The 19,570-nt window shown below is 35.7% G+C and overlaps 1 protein-coding gene across 2 annotated transcripts in view; it reads right to left on the bottom strand.

The window, feature by feature from the left end:
• TMPRSS15 (transmembrane serine protease 15) overlaps positions 1-19,570 on the bottom strand; it is a 143,403-nt gene that overhangs the window by 25,136 nt on the left and 98,697 nt on the right. For both annotated transcript variants that reach the window (XM_068545723.1, XM_068545722.1), the window contains 5 exons: positions 19,434-19,544; positions 17,957-18,086; positions 7,164-7,259; positions 3,258-3,307; positions 2,354-2,528 (listed from right to left, as the gene is read on the bottom strand). In XM_068545723.1, the coding sequence (XP_068401824.1) occupies positions 2,354-2,528; positions 3,258-3,307; positions 7,164-7,259; positions 17,957-18,086; positions 19,434-19,544 (562 nt within the window). The remainder of the gene's footprint in view (positions 1-2,353; positions 2,529-3,257; positions 3,308-7,163; positions 7,260-17,956; positions 18,087-19,433; positions 19,545-19,570) is intronic.

A 19,570-nucleotide genomic window follows, 5' to 3' on the forward strand; every position in this document is an offset into this window, starting at 1 on the left:
ATCTCTTTTAAGGTTGGAAAAGAAGACAAGTCAGCAGTAGAGAAACAGAACAGGCACAGGGAAGTTTAGTGACATCCAGGAATACTGAGGCTGAGGGGTGGGAAAGGGAGTGTGGACAATACGAATGCAGACAGAGAACTGTCCGATTAGACCATTTAACTACCCACAGGTGAAAACTCCGGGAGCAGATTTACATTGGGGTCAGGTCATTTGTGTAGTATGGTTTCAATACGTTTCTTGATCTGGGTTCTTCTTTTTATTAGGAAATTAAGCTTTTTACTGTATAAGTAGAGTTTTAAAAAGACAAATAAGACTCAGTATTAGCATACTGGTAAGAATATTTTTTGGATAAAACTATTTGAAATAGTATCAGAAACTTTCTTGGTTAGAGACATAAAGAAAAAAGCAAGAAAACTCCTGGTAACCGGAGAAATAAGAAATAATACCACTGAGTGGCTAAGGAGAGTAAAATGCAAGGTTGGTGAACAAAAGCTTTTCATCACAATTCTATTACAGCTTATGTTTGTTTGCTTTTGTTCAAATTGAAACTGTGTGAAAAGACATTTTATGTCCTATATGACTGAACACGTGTTTATATTAGATGAAACTGCTTTTCTATTTCCCTCATATATTCACGGTTTGAAAAGATGTTATTGGTATAATTGACCTATAGTAAGTACATCTGTAAGGTAGCTAATTGAAAGATGTCACTAATATCACTGCAAGCGTGGTTGACATTTAGAAAGCATATGTTCTGCAAGAACGTCAAATGGACGAATTTACAAAATCTGAGGTTAATACAGGAGGTGGCTGTCTTACTAAGACCTACCTATGATGCAGCAGGAAACACTGAATTTCTAGCTAAAGATACCTTTTACTTGTAACACAGTTAGGATATATTACCCATCTGTGACATGCCTAAGGCATAGAGTATATATAGGTAAAGGTTGAAGTCATGTTTAACAGGGGGTGGGAAATTTGGCTGCTATAGACATTTGTTACGATATGGCTGAAAACAAATTAAAATATAATTATCAAGAGGCAGCAAAGTTAAGAAGGTGTAGTTTAGATATGGAAGAGGCTATAGTTTAGTCACCCAGATATGGGGTGTAATGCACAGGCTCAGACAGCTTTAGATGTAGATGGGCAGTGCCTTGGACAGTCCTTCTGGAGCGCAGGTAATTGGCCAAGCTGGGATGTAGCTGAGGGTCTTCATTTCCAGGTTCCCAGCCTTATGAGTTTGAGTTTACTCTCACTCTGGTATGATGGGTATTTCTGCGTAGGCTCAATCCTTTAATACTCCTTCTCCCTGGCCCTCCGTATCTCCTGAATAATTTTGACAGCCTCCTGTAGCTGATCGTTTGTCTCCATCCATCCAAGAACTTTCAATGCCTGTGTTTGTACATAATGAGTCTTTTATCCTGATTAACTAAGGCTGCATCTTCCATTCTGAGCACACACACTTCTCTCAGAGATTCTGGATGCTAGAGGCTCATTCTAATCCTCACAGGTAAGGTCATTCCCTGGAGGCCTCTTGGGGCAGGAAATCACCCTTGTCAGGGCTTATGAATCTTTACTACGAGGAAGCTACGTTTTTTTCCAACTTAATTCAGAAGTGTTGGAGTACAATTACCTAAAGAGGTGCCATCTTTCAGGCAGAAGAAGAAATTAACATGTTCTTGGGCCCAGGAATATTGATGTTTATTTCCAGGCCCTTCCACCCACTCTCGTTTCTCCTGTGGCACTGCTTTAAGAATGACTTCTCTAGAGGGAGAAGATAGATTCTAAAATTCAGCATGTATTTTGTCATATCAAAAAAAGAATTCGACAGGGTTGATTTAGTTCTAAGTTTCAGTTACAGTTAACATCAAAACAGATTTGAGAACTAAGGAAACATTTTTACGCTAATTCAGAGCAAAGTGCTTACACATGAATTTCAAAGGGCACACTTTTTAATTTGTAACTTGAAGGCTATCTATACATGCTTTTTTGGACATTGACACTTTGCTGACAATAAATATTGTACTGCTGATAACCAGCACAATTTACATAGTGAAAACTAATTTTATACCTTAAAAAATGCTTACCTTGTAAATAGGTGGAAATTTCAATTTTTATGTGTGTATGAAACATAATACTTGATCCAAGGGTCTAATGAAGAATAAACTTTAATTATACTTTCTCTATTTTTATACATGATTTTAATGGGAAAATGACTGGAAAGTTTATAATGTTATAAACAGCAGGAACATTTCCCTGCTGGGAGGGTTTGGGGAGGCTGCCTGAAATGGGATGCACAGTGTCTGCTGGGGTCACCTCGTTGGGGAAGGGCCAGCTGTGATGTCGCACTCACCCATACACGCAGTGGGCGGCCGACACAAGCCAGTCCCTGCTGACCAGAGAAGCCCCACAGAGCAGCTGGTCGTTATAATACACAGCAACGATCCAAGGCCAGGCTCCTTCTCGGGAATCGTTTCCTCCAACGATCCTTGGGCTAACTTCTTGAGCCACCAGTTTTTTTCCACATGCTGTTAAGATAATTGAAGAAAGAGCTTCTAGTTAATTTTGGTGGATTTCCTCTGGTCATGAAAATTGAGTGGATCACTGCAAAATAACTTTAGGTGACACAGTGACTCTAAACAGAATGATTGTGATGACTGAATAGGAAAAACTGATGCCATTGCTTCTGCCACCATCTTCAGTAAAACCAAAAGACAGTCTTCATAATGTAAGGAGATTCCTCATTGATGTGTTGCAATGGACACTCCCTGTAGATCACAACAACAGGCTGAGAAGACTCGGGTTTCAAAGTGACCTACAGGGTGATATTGGAGAGAACTGTATCCAGGCATGTTGACTCTTTTCATTGTTGCCATTGGAGTAAATCTCAGGAGCTCTAATGATGGAGGTATTATTACACAGAGAAGCTCAGGATGGTGTAATTTCAAGGCTTCGTTACAGTACTCCCATAAGTATTAAGTGCACATTTTAAAAATTTTCACTTATCACAGGGAAATTTAAAATTGACTCATAAAAAAATCAACTTTTCCAAGATTTCAAAGGACATGGAAATTTGTGAAGTATAATATCTTACTTCTTAAATGCCGTTTTAAAATTCTGCCACCTCTGTCTGTGTTATCTACTATTAATGAAATTTTGTGCACATCCTTTTGGGTGTATTGATAAATTAAAAAAAAGAAACAAACAGAATTTTAAACTGAAGGCTTGGAGGAGAACAGGAGGAAATATTTACTTACATTTATGGTTACATTGTAACAGAATCAGTGAATCCTCTAAGCACCGTTTACTGTAATAGAAGAACAACTGTATTTCAAAAATGGTGCACACAACATTTTAAAGCAAAACATAGTGTAACTTGTCCTATTTTTTCTCTTTAGTAAAATGGACTTTTAAATGTGTCATACATAAAATGCACAGCAGAAAATCCTCAAAGTCAAATAAAGTTGAGTTCGTATCTTTAACTCTACCATTTACTCTCCATGTGATTTTGGATAAGTTGCTCAATATCCCCAAGACTCAGTTTTAACATCCATAAAACAGGGGCAATAGTACTTGATTGGAGTTTTGTGAGAAGTAAAGAAATATTTGCAATGGAATTATTATTGTGCGTTATACACAATGAATACTTGATGAACGGTAGCTACTGTTAGTTTCTGTGAACCAACCTTGGATCTCACCGTTCTATAATATAGAATATGCCTCAGTATTGCTAATGAGACAACTATTCAGGGCCCAAAACTGTGTGTGAGGCTGTGTACTTTATTCAGGGAATTCAATGATGAATGAATCATGAGTCCTGCTTTCAAGGGAGGCAGACATGTAAATATAAAATAAAGTGCAGGCATAAATAATTAAAAACTCACTACCCGTTTAAATATTTGGATACCAACTTTTTTCAAAGCCAAGAATTCTAAAGAAAAATTAAAACAAAGAAAAAATTTTAAATGTGTTATACTTACTAACCACTAGAGATCAGTATAACACAAGGAATTAAAGTACTTGCCCACACTTTTTCCTGATGGCAGCTACTGTAGCTATCGTTTGCATTAAAACACACACATACACACATATAATTTTAATGGTTTCTATTTACATATTTAACAACACCTATTGTGCATGTTTTTTAGGTGCTTGAAATTTTAGGGAAGAACAAGTCAAAAAACACAAAACATGACCCAAGACGCATATGAGATCATTAAGTACAATAAAACAATTCAGTGTGTCTGGAACATACATGATAAGGGTTACTTGAAATTACATGCATTCATGTTGTCTGACAAATCCCCGAGAGCAGACATAGCTAACTGAAATATAAGTAAATATACATTTTATTAATAAGCAATGTGCATGTAGGTATATCTATCTAGATATAGATATATCAATATGCATTCGTAATTCCCCAAAGAAGAAGCCTCAGTTAACGCTTCTTCTGTTATCCACCCATGGTTAGGAGAGAAGTCGTTTTTAGGATGTGCCCCAGCATACTGTCAAGTTTCATTCAAACTTTCTACATCTACAATATCCATCAATGAAAACTCATATTCAAAATGGTTCATCATTTATAGGTGTTAATGTTTAAGACTCTGTGGTCTGTAAAAAATGGATGAATTTCTTTTCAGCAAGCACAGAAAAGTTTTTGGTTAACTTAATGGTTACCAGAGAATTAAACTGGGCTTAACACCCCATTCTTCAAGTGTTTTGGTTAATCAAAATTTTCATACACAAACACACGTGTAGGGTCTCAGTATATAGCAGTAAGTTGCTTCACTTCTGGTCAGAGTGAGCAGTGAGTACATTTGTCCAGGTACATTATAGAGATTAGAGAAAAATAGAATAAGTGTCCTGGCCTTTGGTCCTGGAGTCAGAATTAGGTCAGCCCTCTGTATGGGAAAAAAGTCAATGCCATGATCCTGTGTCTTGCTCTCAGCCCAGTGGGACAATATTGGGATACAAATGGATGAGTTTGTATCTACTGTGTTGACAAAATGAACTGATTTCTCTCCCTATATATGCCCAACAAGTGGCCTTTTTTCTTTCTTTTTCCTTTCCAGAACTGTTATTTAAAGTGATATGCTGCCTTGGAGAGTTCAGAGGTAGCACAGTAGAATGGAAAGTGGAGGGCTTTGAAGCCAGATAAACCTGGGTTAGAATCTCCTGTTGCCTCCAGCTTTGTGAACGAGTCCAAGTCACTTATCAACACCAGGCTTTTCTCCTCATCCTTACAGTGGAGCCATGCTGCTTAAGTCAAAGAGCTTTTTCATGGACTAGAAATAACCTCTGTAACATTGCAATGTTTCTACCACAGCATCTGTCACAGGACAGGCATTCAATAAACTGTTGATAAGCACTCTATATCCTGTACCTAGCACCAAGCTTAGAACACATTGTCAATCAATATATATTAAGTCAATTTTTTTTTGTTATCTAGGACTACTAGACAAAGAATTGGAGGAAAGGGAAACCCAATACTGGCAGCAGCATGAATTGTACATTTCCAGTTAGTTATATCAGGTCAGATTGCTGGTACCATGTTGAGTGGCCTTTTCTCAGTGGTGGGAAATAGTAGTCTAGTCATGCGTATGCCTCATAATAGGATCTTCATAGTTGGAAGAATCATCTTCTTTGATATCCTCTTCTTTTCCTAATTTTTTTTATTATGACCACTAGTGAAAGGGTGTTTTCAAAAACACCAGATTTCATGGGGCAATAAATGTATTTCTGCAATAAATAAATAAGTACATACATACATACATAAATACTAACTAAGTGCATATATGTCTGATTTCCTGTCAACCCAGTATAAGGTGGCTAATTAAGGAAGAGATTAAAAACGTTCTGGATTATTGATGTGATGAAAGTTTCAAGTATCTTTGTGTGTAAATGGTGTCTCTTTCAAATAACATGAACATACATACAATAAAGACATCAATGTATAATGATACTGGCATTTTGTTGATAAGCATGGAATAAACTAGTTCTTATTTTAAATATGCATATAATTAATATAAAATATTCTTTACTTTTTCCTTTTTTTCTAACTGATTCTTAAATGTCTATAAAATATAAATAAGAGACATTCTCAGCATACACACTGTTCAAGATCTATAATGGTAATGCAAATTTAGACATGCTTTATAGAAAGAAAATCTAGTAGGCCACTTTCTCACTTGCAGATGCTTTGCTTCACCCTTGATGAGACTAATAAAATCAGTCAAGGCCCTGCAAATATTCATATAAAATATTCAACTGCAAAGTACTTTGGTACTAAAAATACTCCTTTAACAATCTGTTTTACTGGTTGAGCTCACAGAAATGGCAACTTTTCATGAATAGCTGAGTAATTATATAATTTCACTTTTCACCCTTAAGTGTATTAAACAAAGAACTTCAAGCTAATGCAACAGCAATGATATCCTAAATCCTTGTCTGTTGTTACAGCTTCTTCTTGAAGTTACTTTCTTCCCATCCAAGCTGGCCTTTAATGGAACTGTAAAATTCAGAAGCCAATTTCAACCGAAGTTATCATTAATTCCCAAACAGCAGAAATGACATAATCTAAGCTAAAACAGATCTTTGAATACAGGAAGGATGCTGCTTTTTAAAACATCAGTAAAAGCTGTAAAAGTGAACCTAATTGTAAAGAGCAAAGGAGAAAATGCAGGCACAACTTGAAGTCTGTACTCTTTCACTTAATAACCATGTTCTATTTGCTAGGGAAAAGAATACCATGACTTTTGTGCCCCTTTCTTCTCTTTTGATGATAACTAATTGTGTCACTCTTTTTAGTCTGATCAACATTGGACGTATTTATTCCAACTCTCACAATTTCTTTCTATGGGGTTTACTTGTTTATAAATCCAGGAGTATGGATAAAAAGAATGTGGAAGTAAAACTTATTGAATCTCTATCAGTGTGCTCTCTAATTACACTATAATACTACATTTGACCCTCTTACCATATGTATATGAGGATTAGGCAATGTTATCTGATAGGATCGATTAGATACTGTTTGAGATTACCTGAATAACAAAAAAATTAAATAAGATTATGTGGCATATATGGTGGTATTAACATCTGACTTCAAAATCCACCTTCCTTCCTGTCTATGTAAAACTAGTCAAAGAACACATTTTGGGACCCACCTTGGTGTTAGTATTAAGCTGCCATTAGGTGTTGTGTTTAGCTGTACAAACGGTCCATGTCCAGTAGAAAAGATTGGCATGGATGAGTTTCCACTCCTAAGGAAAAGCACGCGGACAAAACAAAAACACAAACAAAAAAGTCAGAAACGAAACTTCTAGTTATTTAATGCTGTGGACATTGAAATAAATTATGAAATTCCAGGCAAAGAGATTAACATTTTAATATTAAGCTTCAAATGTTTTGATGTCTAAAAGATGGTACAACTCAGTAGAAGAGTTACTCATAATGACATAAAATGTAATTTTAATTTTTGCGTAATACCTCTAGTTCTTGTTTGCCTGCTCATATATGTTATTTAACAGAGTTAAAATCAGTGCATATGTCATTTGAGTGCCTGATTTGTTTCATTCGACTTTTCTATGTTGTCCAACGATTTCTATAATGGTCAATTATAATGACAACTTCAAAGAATTGCCACAACATAATTTATTAATTATTTTTTCCTGTTGAGTGTAATTCATCTTTTAAAAAAATGCGTGTTGCCTAAGAACAACGTAGAAAAAGATCTTCAGTGTTTACCTTTGTTGCTTTGTTCTTGATATTTCATTCAATTCAAAGCCTAACTGCCCTAATTTAAAATCGGAAGCTATGTTTCTGCTCTAAAAGAGGGAGTATGCGCCTTGTACCTCCAAGTGTCAAATGGTGAGCCAGAATGGGATAAAAAGACACCTCCAGGTGACAAAAGACATTAAGTTACTGGTCTTTCTTATCCCTGAAAACCTGTTATAGCCATGCTCTCAACTGTGAGCCTTCACTGAAGATTTCTTTTAATTATCCACTCTTCCCTAGGCTTAGCTGGAAACTTTTAGCTTCTCACTTTCTAATCCTTTTCTCGCCTTTTATTTATTCCAGATTTTAATCTTCATATAAAAATGTGCCTTTAGGCTGGAAACATCCTGATTCTTGCTATCTTCTCTGGGCTGGCAGGGAGATGATGTGGTTCCTATCTTTTGGAGTATCTTGAAGGACCCACCCACTCCCTCTTCAAAAGAAGGTCCAGTGTTTTTCCCAGGCTATAGTTAATGCTGACCCTTTTCTGTCTGTGTGCATAGAGGAAGTTTCCAAGGAACACTCATGGCTGTTATGATCAGTAAGAGGAAAAGAACGAAGTAGAGGGTGTTTCCTTTCTCTTTCAGGTAAGACAACACCTTAAAGAAACTGAAAGTGTCTGATACCTTTCATTCACTGAACAGAGAACTGGAACAATGGAGCTTGTATTTAATGTCCCAGAATTTATCATCTTGCACTTTCATTTTATAAACAGATAAACGTAACTCAAGCACAGAAATCAATCACCATTCCTTTGATAAAATCTGAAATGGATTTACCAAAGGAAAAATGAGTGTTGCTACTATTATTGCTAAAGATTAAGATATTACTTCCATGTGGGAAGAAGAATCATCTTATTTAAGGACTTATATGAAATATATTTTTTATAGCTCAGAAAACAAAACAAGCATAAAGACATCCAAAGAAAAGGAAAACACTAATTTGAAAAGATACATGCACCCCAAAGTTCATAGCAGCATTATTTACAATAGCCAAGATATGGAAGCAACCTGTGTGCCCATCGACAGATGAATGGATAAATAAGGTGTGGTACACACACACACACACACACACACACACACACACACACTGGAATATTACTCAGCCATAAAAAAGAATGAAATCTTGTCATTTATGACAAAATGGATGGACCTGGAGGGTATTATGCTAAGCAAAATAAGTCAGACAGAGAAAGACAAATACTGGATGTTTTCTAAAAAACAAAACACGTGAGCAAATATAACAAAGTAGAAACAGACTCACAGATACAAACAACAAACAGGGGTTTGTTCACAGATACAAAGAACAAACAGGGGTTGCCAGAGGGGAAATGGGTGGAAGGAGGGAAAAAGAGGTAGATTAAGAGGTAGAAACTTCCTATTAATCTGTCTCATGTCAATTTAATTCTTAGACCAGCCAGATGAAGCTATAGAAGGGTAGAGGAAAATTTCTTCCTCCCTGATAGTGTGTAATCTATAAAAATATCCAATATGTTGTACACCTGAAATTAATATAATATTGTAAGCTAACTATACTTCAGTTAAAAAAAAAAAGATCTCAAACGGCAGCAGAGGGTGTAGAACGTCAGGAATGCTCTAGATCAGGAAGGACTTTACCACTGCAGGAATCTTTTAGTTAAGGACTCATTTAGGGAAGACAGGATGTGGATCCAAAGAGATTTTAGAGGACTGAATTTTACCATCGGTACATCTTCTGGTACAATTCATCAACACTAATCTTGACTTTTGAGAATATCAAGGACTGTCTATCCAATTTGAAGAGACTCTAATTGTGTTGACTTTGCACGAAGGCTCCAGAAACATCATTGTAATTGGTTGGTTAGTGTAGCTCTTCACTGGGAGGGACAAGTTGGTGGATCCTAATTACTCTCCGATCTCCCTTTTAGATGTCTGTCTTCTTTTACTGCTTTTGGTTCATGTTCTCAGTATCCTTATTCTGCTGAATGCCTATGTGTGTTGGATATTCTTCTAGGTAGTTTTCTATGTTCCCGACTCTCCATGATGAAAGATTTTCCAGGTGTGTAATCCAGATAAGCAGCATTAGCCTCACCAGGGACTAGCTGCAAATCGCCCAGCTCTATCCCAGATCCACCCACAATTTTGAAACTCTGGGGGTGAGATCCAGTGATGAGTCTTTTAACAAACCTTCCAGGTGATTCTGATGCTTCCTAGTTGCAAACCACTGTCATAGTCAAATAAAATATCTAATTCTTTACTTGTTCAGGGGTCTGCTCGTTGGCTTCCCAAGTGACTTCTAGTTACCTATAGTAATCTTACTATAAGCAATCTGTTTAAGCCACTGATAAAGTTAATTCATATATCAGGACCCACAAAATGGTGGTCAACCAGGGGCCTGGCCCACGTCACAAATCTAAACCTAAGTTAGCCTACACTTACAGGAAGTGCTTCACTTCCTGAAATGTAGAAAGAAAGTGTAACACCAGTCACAATCTTCCAACTCAGGTTTAGCTAGCTCACCTTACCCTAGAAAATAGGACCTGGTAGCCTATATGCCTGTAAGGAAATCCCTGACCTTCATTGTCTCTTCTAATGTTCCATAAAACTCGCTCTTGCCCCAAATCCCTCAGGAATAGTGCTCGCCTGCTTGTGAGGCACTGTACCCCCCAATCCATGGGCTGTTTACTCTTGAATAAAGGATGCCAAACTCGTTATTAAATTGTTTTAGTTTTGTCATTTGACAGCACTCATGACTACGTGGGGGGACATCTAGAGGAGTAATTCATTAAAAATATACATCTAAGTTGTGGATTTAAGACTTCTATTATCTCTAGCTGTTTTTAGTCTATTGCTTAGCTGTCTTTTTAAAGACAGACCCTGAGGGGATGCATTAATTTCTCTGGAAACTCAATACAAAATTAAATTGAAAAAATATTGAAAAGTTATTTATAAATCAGTTTTTAATCTAGTATCTATTTATTACACACCTACCACTGGCATTGCACTGATGGGATTGGCAGTTAAAATTTTAACACACGCCTATTCTAGAAGAAAGACTAGAGGCAAAGCTTTAAGAATAGACTATTTAGTAAGCACTAAATGTGCTACCCTGGGATTCTGAAGTGCTGTTCCATAGTGATGTTTTCACTATCTGGCTGAGAAAAATAGAGATTATGTATACACGGGGAAAAAATGACACACATAAAGGTTGTATTCTAAGATCGTGCTCTATATATGCAGCCTCAAACTTTACATGAGAAAAGACTGCAGTTAATGGTGCATGTATATTGTTTTGGGTTATTCAGAACAACTGGAAAAAACATTCTTTTGGAAAAAACTTCTAAAATACTCCCATAATTAAATTTTTTGTTGTAAATATTGGTATCAGCAACCTAAGAGTGGTGTATGGAGGCCATCAGTTCATACAAATATTTCCAGGTGTCAGTGCTGGATGTTAAAAGTTCGAATTTAATTGGAGACAGTACCTGCATTTCAAATCCTTCCAAATCAAGCTCACCTTTTTCAGACTGAACACAATTTATTCCAGTTTGTATTCATAGTAAACAGAATGTAAGCAGCAGAAGTCTACGACAAACTATTTCTTATTTTAAGAAATGATGGAGACGATAAAGATAAATGCAATATTTAAAATATTCTCGGCAAAATAAAAGGTTAACAACGATATGTTAAGTCACCATTTATTATTTAGAAACAAAATCTCAGAACTGAAAAATTGAACTGTTGAGAATATATTCAAGGGATGATAGTTTTCTCCTGTCTTTATCTGTTTCTATTTTAAAATATAGATGCCTCCCTCCCCCTCCCCAAACAACAGGATTTAAGGGAATGGTGAAGATATTTTGGTTTGGGGAAAACCATAATATCTTGTTGTTTTTATGTAACAAACTTTAAGGGAAAAAAAAAAGTCTTTGAGTAAAAAACAAAAACAAAACCCAAAACAAACAAATAAAATCCCCAACTCTGTTAACAAACTTTTATAGACTAAACAACTATGTTGCAGAAAATTTATTGGTAGATGATTCACAACTGACCAAAAGAGATTTTCTTAACCTTTATGTGTATAATTATATTCTCAGTAATTTCCTTGCCACATAAATCTCTCTGGGTTACAAAATACCCATTTGAGTGTAAGTCAAAATAAAAGTTAAAGACAAAGAGATTTCTCCTTAAATTGTATTAATAAAAATAAGTGACATTTCACATAAAAGAGTACCTTAATTCCCAATAATATGTTTTCAAATACTTAGAGGGATAAATCAGGAATGAATTTTTTCCAAGCAAGCAATAATACCAACCTGTGTTTGTTGAAAACTTAGCCATGAATTTTTTTTTTAACCCTTTTAATTATGTCCTACTTATAGTGGTCTTTTTAAACTCTCTAATTTTGTTTTGATATACTGGAGGAATCCCCTGGATTAAGTCAGAGATGACCCTCACATAGGGTATTTAAACCTGGTTGCAGTAGGAAAAAAATGTTTGTTTGTTTGTTTTTACTTTGTTTTTAACACCAGATGAAATCAAACTGCCAAACTTTGGAGATGTTTTGTACAATTTCTGTTTTCTACTGAAACAAGTACACAAAGTTCCATGGGTTCCTTTGAAGTGAGAGGACTACTTATCGGAATCACAGGGGCTTCTTTAAAGAACCAAGACCTCTGGGCCTCATTCTAGCCAAAATTCCAGCCTGGGTTCTATGGAGCCCCTAGTAGTTCATGGTAACATGTAGGGGGCTTATAGTTGGAGGAGAAATAATGACATCTTTATTTTTACTAACCTCTAATTGAAATATAGTCTTTTCTTCTGATACAAATCCAGGTGACTAACCACAATATTATTCGAAGCACCTATACTTTTGCCACCAAAACAAATTGCAGATATCTTCAGATCACACTGCAGTTACTGTATAACTGTAAAAATATCATTTATGCTCATTTTTGATAGTACAATAATCATTGGAATCACCAGTATATCTTATTTACAGCGTTAATAAAGAAATATATAATACCACACTGTGTTTTTAATACTTTGATAACTTTTTTCAGTGTAATGAATTTTCTTTGTAATTATGTGTATTTTACTTTATGCAAAAATATGAACTTAAGAAGAGGTTGGCAAGTTTCACCAGACTGCCAAAAATGCCCATGACACACACAAAAGAAGGTTAAGGACATCTACCCTAGATAGTGGTTCTCAAGCTTCAGTGAACAGCAGAATCACCTGAAGAACTATTCAAACACAGATTGCTGTGCCCTGCTCTAGACTTTCAGACGAGTGGGTCTGAGGTGGCGGTTCCAGAATATGCATCTGTATACATGCATCCCAGGTGTTGCAGATGCTGCTAGTTTGCTTCTTTTTTTTTTTTTTAATTCATTTTATTGAAGTATAGTTGATTTACAAAGTTGTGTTAATTTCTGCTGTACAGCAAAGTGATTCAGTTACTAATTTGCTTCTAAAATCACACACTGGGAACCACTGACCTAGACCACCCTGAATCTGAATGTCTGGGACCATGACCGGGTGATTGTAATGCATCACCAGGTCTGGGAGCTGCTGATCTAGTTTCTGGATTACAAATCAGTGGTACGGTGGTACACTTGCTTTCATGCCCTTGCCCATAGCAGATGTAATTACCTAGCCACTGTGCTTTCCCCAACCCTGTTAGATAATAAGCTTAAGATGAATCTTAGGAAGTTACACAATTACAGCAGTTTGCTATTATTTTCTCTTTACTTATTTTTAATTAATGCATTTCTAATTCTAAAACAGGAAAAAAAAAAACCCATCAGAGTTACAAATTTTAATTCTGGCAAATGATGAGCTTTTTAGCTAGGTGAGTTAAACCAAGTAAAATAAAATTTCTTTTCGCCCCCTTCCCCCAGCTCCCCCTACCCGAGCAGCTCACTGCCTCACTCATCCCACCCTAGGGACATAGCTAAGACTAAAATTAAAATTTCCTTTGGTGTTGGACTTGTAAATTAAAATTTAAAAATAACAGAAAATATTATTTACTTATTTTTGTGTCAAGTTAGCAAATAAAAAGAAATCATTTAAAGTTGAATGTAGTAGTTATATTTTTTCTATTAATTCCTATATCTAATCTTTGTTGTTGTTTTATGTTAAGGCTTTTTCCCACATAGTTGAAAATTTGGGGACACTGACAGAAAATATAGTCAAGAAGAGGAGCATTATTTTTCTACCAATTCCTTAAACTAATAGGAAACACGGGTTCTATTTTCAGTTTTCCAGGAACCTATTTTTAGTGCTAAATTGTGAATACAAATTTGCTGTAGTGCTTACACAGGAAATTAAATTATCATGCTCTATTTATTTGGCAGGTTAATTAAAAAAAATTTTACCCCTCACCACCCCACCCCCAAAATTTTTGAAACACCTCTGAAATGGAAGAACATTGAAGTAATTCTGTTTCTTATTCGCGGTTTCAGAATGAGAGGCTCAACTTAATGTTTTTGATATTTGAACTGAAGGTATCTAGCCAGGACTATTATGCGATTTAAAAATTAACTCCAGCTCCTCATATGGCTGCCTCATGGGGATACATATAACTAACTCTATTTTTAAAACATTAGTATTTCCTGAATTTTGTAGAGCTGTACAGACCTGATGACTTCTCATTTTTAATCGCTTAGCAGGGCAAAACAACTGCATAGTTCATTTACTGGGTTAGTAACAGGGTAGTGTGCTTTCCTAGGAAATACCATTTTAAAAATCACTACTCTAAGTTTCCTTAACATTTATTCTTGCATCAGTGTAAAATGTTTTCTTTCATACTTTGATCAGAGACACGAAAATGTTATTCAAAGTACTTTTTACTTATGCAGCTATCAATGGCAGGGAATGAAAACGTTTCATTTAGAAAAGGAAAGGCTGATGAAATCTGCCTCATATGATTTACTAGAATCTGTGGGGAATTGTATTTTGTACCCTATCTGAATAAATAATCTTGAGGGACTACAGTGCCTTTTTAATAAATTGACTCCTAAATTACTTCCCACTGTACCAAACACATCATTTTCAACTCGCCAAGTTTTCTTTCATTACCGTGCACCACTCTAGACAAATTCTCATTAAGGCTCTAACTTTCTTTCAATTACTAGAGCACTATGGAGCCTATTTAATAAGTGCAGGGCCAAAGATTAAAGTCTTTGCAGAGATTACCTGACTCATTTCTGAAGAAAACAAGGCGCCTGACCTTTACGAAAAATATTGTATCCAAGAGTGGGATGTACTACTCGTTTTCCACACACTAAAAAAATCTAGTCCTCTGTCCCTGTCTCCATCTGGAAGGACCGTGAGTCATTAGAAATGAGGTCAGTGAACTAGAGAGTAAAATCTGGTTGGGGAAAAACATGTAAATAGATACTTGTGTGGAATTGGCTGTCAGCCACACAGCTCAGGCCATTTTCTAGAAAGCCTTTCCTGACATGCCCAAATTGAGTATAGGTTCTCCTATAGCACATTGTATTTATCACATTATGTTGTAATTCTTTTTTTTTAACATCTTTATTGGAGTATAATTGCTTTACAATGGTGTGTTAGTTTCTGCTTTATAACAAAGTGAATCAGCTTATTTATGTGTCTATCTCCACCACATAAGCATTTAAAGCAAAAACTATGTCTCATTCATCTGAAGACCAGGCCCAATATCATTACCAATGCTTAGATTTCCGATCTGGGAGTAAATAAAAGAATATACTTACCTTAGCAACTATTAAAAAATAATAAAGATAAATGTTTCCTTTCCAATATGTTCTCTCATGCAACTGAAGGAATCAGCATTATGTAATCACCCAACAAATTTTATTCAAATGCATTCAAAATATTTCTGCCAAAGAAGATATCAATCACTTTGATCTTTGTAAATGATTCATCTTAACCCCGGTCTATCCTCGAGGAAATAATTCAGCTAAGATTCACAAACCACAGTGGAAAGAACACCTGTGTTTATAAGCATATAGTGATGCTTAGGTGAAGAATTGGAACTCAAGCTCCTGTGTAGTAAAAGCCCAATCATCCAGGGCATTAAGATTCATCAATTGTGGACACAATGTCAAGTAACCCATCTCCTCAGTCTAAACTTTACTAAGTTTCTGAGTCTATAAAATAGCTCCTCAGCATTACTGGCAAGTTTAGTAGTGGAAGCAAAGGACTTCCTAGGGCCTCACCTGCATGAACTTGCTATTGAACTAAAATCAACACTAAAGTAGGAACCTGGAGTCAGCGCCACGTATCCAGTGCTTTACTTGAAGTGGGGATAAACAGTTGTCCGTTTCAGTGTTTTGTTGATTCTTCATCAAAAAACATTATTTCCCCTAACCTACCCTCCTCCAAGACTCTTTATGTCTCAAAGCTCCCCAGGTTAAAAGGGTTTTTGTTAGAACACAAACGATAATGTATAATAAAAGGGATAAATATATATAAATTGCAAGGTTTCCAAATAATGCACATAAACCAAATTGATGATTATTTACATGATGGATGGTAAAACTCACTTCCTCCATTTGGATTTGATAGGAACTGCCTTCCTGATGAGGATGACATCACTTGCATGAGACTTGGAGCTGGGGAGTTCCCATTCTGAAGGAACAGCATTTCGGGAGGTAAAGGGAGCTGAAAGCTCTCAATCCAACTAGTAGTTATCCAACTTCTAGTATCCAAGAAGTTATAGAGCATTTCTGACGCTCTGACTGCGACCTCAACACATTTTCCTATTGTAAAATATCTCTATGTGGTGGTTAGGTGCTATTTTTGGCACTGGTAATCAATATAACTCTCCAAGTCTACTAGAAATTAAACGGCTATTATGGGCTAAACCAGGATCTAACCACTGCACTAACATTATTTCTAGTGGAAAATATGTTTTGGGTTAAAAAATAAACATTTTGAAATAAATTTCAAAAATCTGTGTATAGCATGATGACTTTATGAATTACTAATCAGAAAGAAGGGCCCCTTAAGAGGAAAGCAATCAGTTACCTTTGATTTTGATGAACTAGAAATAGCTCAGATAACTTGGAAATGCTGGGAGTTTAGGTGGATGTGGACTTAAATTATTTTCCTTTGTAATTTTATGTAATCTTCTAAAATAAATTAGAAAACAATTCTCCATTTCAAGGCAGAAAGGAAATTATAATGATTTATAACTGGCAAATGTATACTTCTGGCATACATTTATTTAGCTAGAAATATTTATATTTATATTTACATATATACTTATATATAAAGAATAATTTATTGCTTCGACAAATATTTTTTAGCACCTGTATTTTGAAACAAGGATAAGTCTAGAAATTAGCAATGCAATAATGGATAAAATAGACATGGGTCTTACATTTATAGACTTCTTAGTTTACAGGCCAACCCGGTAAATAATATAGTGCTATGAGTGATAAATAACCATATGTGACCCAATATGGTTAAATCTCTCAAATCATGAATACCAAAGGATCAGAATGGTGAATTAGAGTTGACAGATTATACAACTTAAATGAAGTAAATTATTACTACTTATCACCCACCATTTTTCACCTCATCACTTTTGAGACTGATGGGAAGGTAAAAAATGAATATGGTGAACTTATATATTTGATGTAACATATTATGATATTAAACTGGGATGTAAAGTAAATTTTTGGTGAATCATTAATACGGAATTGTCAGTTGAATTAAGTCTTGTAATTTTGCATATTCTTTCTCACAATAATTATACTGATGCAAATCTGAAAGAACTATTATGAACATGTCGCAAAGATACAGCAAAACCGTGTTCTCTGCGTTACCCTTGTGATTAGTTATATACGTTATACTATAGCATAAAATGGAATATTTCCTTTTCTTAAAAATAATAATCTACAGAAAATATTTAAGGACATGAGAAATGTTCATGTGTAAGTAGGCTACAAGACAGAGCATAATATGGTATTTTGTATGATTTTGTAATATACTATTTCTACATACTTATATTTATGTAATATTTATAAAAAGGTTATTAACCGTGGTTGTTGTTTGAGAATGGGGTTAGGCAAGTTTTTTATTTTCTTCCTTTTGATCATGTGTATTTTCTAAATTCATAACTTCCATAAATTTTAAATTTCTTAGTAAACCCAATTTAAAACCCATAAAAAAGCTTGAGAATAATTTAAGAGAGAGCTGGTAGAATTACTTACCCTAGTCCCAGCAGCTGACAAACATCATTTGAAATGTGGGTCGTCCAGTTCTCAGCACAAGCTACATGCCATATGCTCTGGATTCTGAACTGCACCAAACCACGGTTTGTCGTGCCATTGAAGAGACGCACTAAAGAGATTAGATCATACATAGGGTCATTGTGACCTAAGTTGATAAAAGGAAATAATGGACTCTAAACTAAACATACAATGTTCTTAACATTTAGAGTTTAGAGGTTGATAGTATGCAATTTTTCGTAACAGTATGCTGGAAGTCTTAAGATGAAAAAGATAAATTCGGTAGACTTAATTTTGCTCTTTCATATGACTAATAAAAAGGGAAAGGGCAGAGATATACAAGTTCACTGCATACCAATACAGCAAATAAACAGAAAATAAAGCTTTTTGAAGAGAATATCTTACAAATGTGTTCTCTAAAAGAAGGAAAACTTAAGTTCAGGAATAACTGTAAGCATTTTTTTTTCCTACTTCTTTCTCCAGAAGCTATTTTCTTTGCCCTTATTCTTTTGCTGTTTGGTTTCCGTCATCTTCCCCTCCATCTTACAACCATTTTGGATAGAGTGTTGAGGCCATTAGTGGCTAAGTGGGGATTGGGTTAAGGTAAGCTAGTTTATCAAACAGATAAAATATCACCCATCATAGTTTTACCCACAGACACCATATTGTAATTCTGTAAATGAATGTTATGTTTACATTTTTTTTCCCTATTATAAAAAGAATAACAGCATGGACTTCAGAATTAGACAGACTTAGGCTGGAAACACAGCTCTAGCCCCTGCTAGGTGTGTGATCTGTGGCAGCCCCTTAACTCCTCCAAGCCTCAGCTTTCTCATGACTGAAATAGAGTTAATTCTAATTATGTTAAGATCGTTTTACAGCACTTAGTTACAATGCATGGCACATCATAGATAGCATTAAGTATGTGCTCTGAAATAAAAGTAAGACAGAGTAAAAGCAGCCATGACTCCTAATGTGATAGAGATCTGGAGTGGGGCTGGGCAGAAGTCGCAGGCAGGAGGAGTAGTAGATGCTGAAGAATCAAGCATGTGAAGGAACAAGTCTGAGAAAGACAGTTATAGATGAGCATGAGGGTGCCTCTGTGTGTAGGCAAGGTACCGAGTATAACAGTTAATAAGAGTGACGCTAGGATGCCTGGTGTGGGCTGTTGTCTCTCTGTGGTATTTTATGCTTTTTACCTGAAGATGGGTTGCCTTAGACTTAAAGTTATTAAATGTAGTCAAGTTTAAACAAACAAACAAACAGAAACACGAGTTTGCATGTTAGCTTTTGTTCTAACCAGAATGGTGACAGCGGTGCTGAAATCACCAGGAGATCATAACCTCAGAGTACCAAAATATGTCCTAATAAATATAGTCATAATCTTCCTTTCACGTCTGTAGAATCCAAATGTAGAGGTTAAGCTGATAAAAAGTATTTTCCTAAAAACAAAACGTACCACAATGCGCCTCATCTGAGCCATCCTTACAGTGTGGAAAACTGTCACAGAGATTCACCAGCGGGACACACTGTCCATTCTTACACTGAAAATTGTCTTCCTTGCAGGGCTCTATGGGGAAAAAATATGTACTGTAT

Source organism: Eschrichtius robustus, chromosome 6 (genome assembly GCF_028021215.1).
Source record: "Eschrichtius robustus isolate mEscRob2 chromosome 6, mEscRob2.pri, whole genome shotgun sequence".
Lineage (NCBI taxonomy): Eukaryota > Metazoa > Chordata > Mammalia > Artiodactyla > Eschrichtiidae > Eschrichtius > Eschrichtius robustus.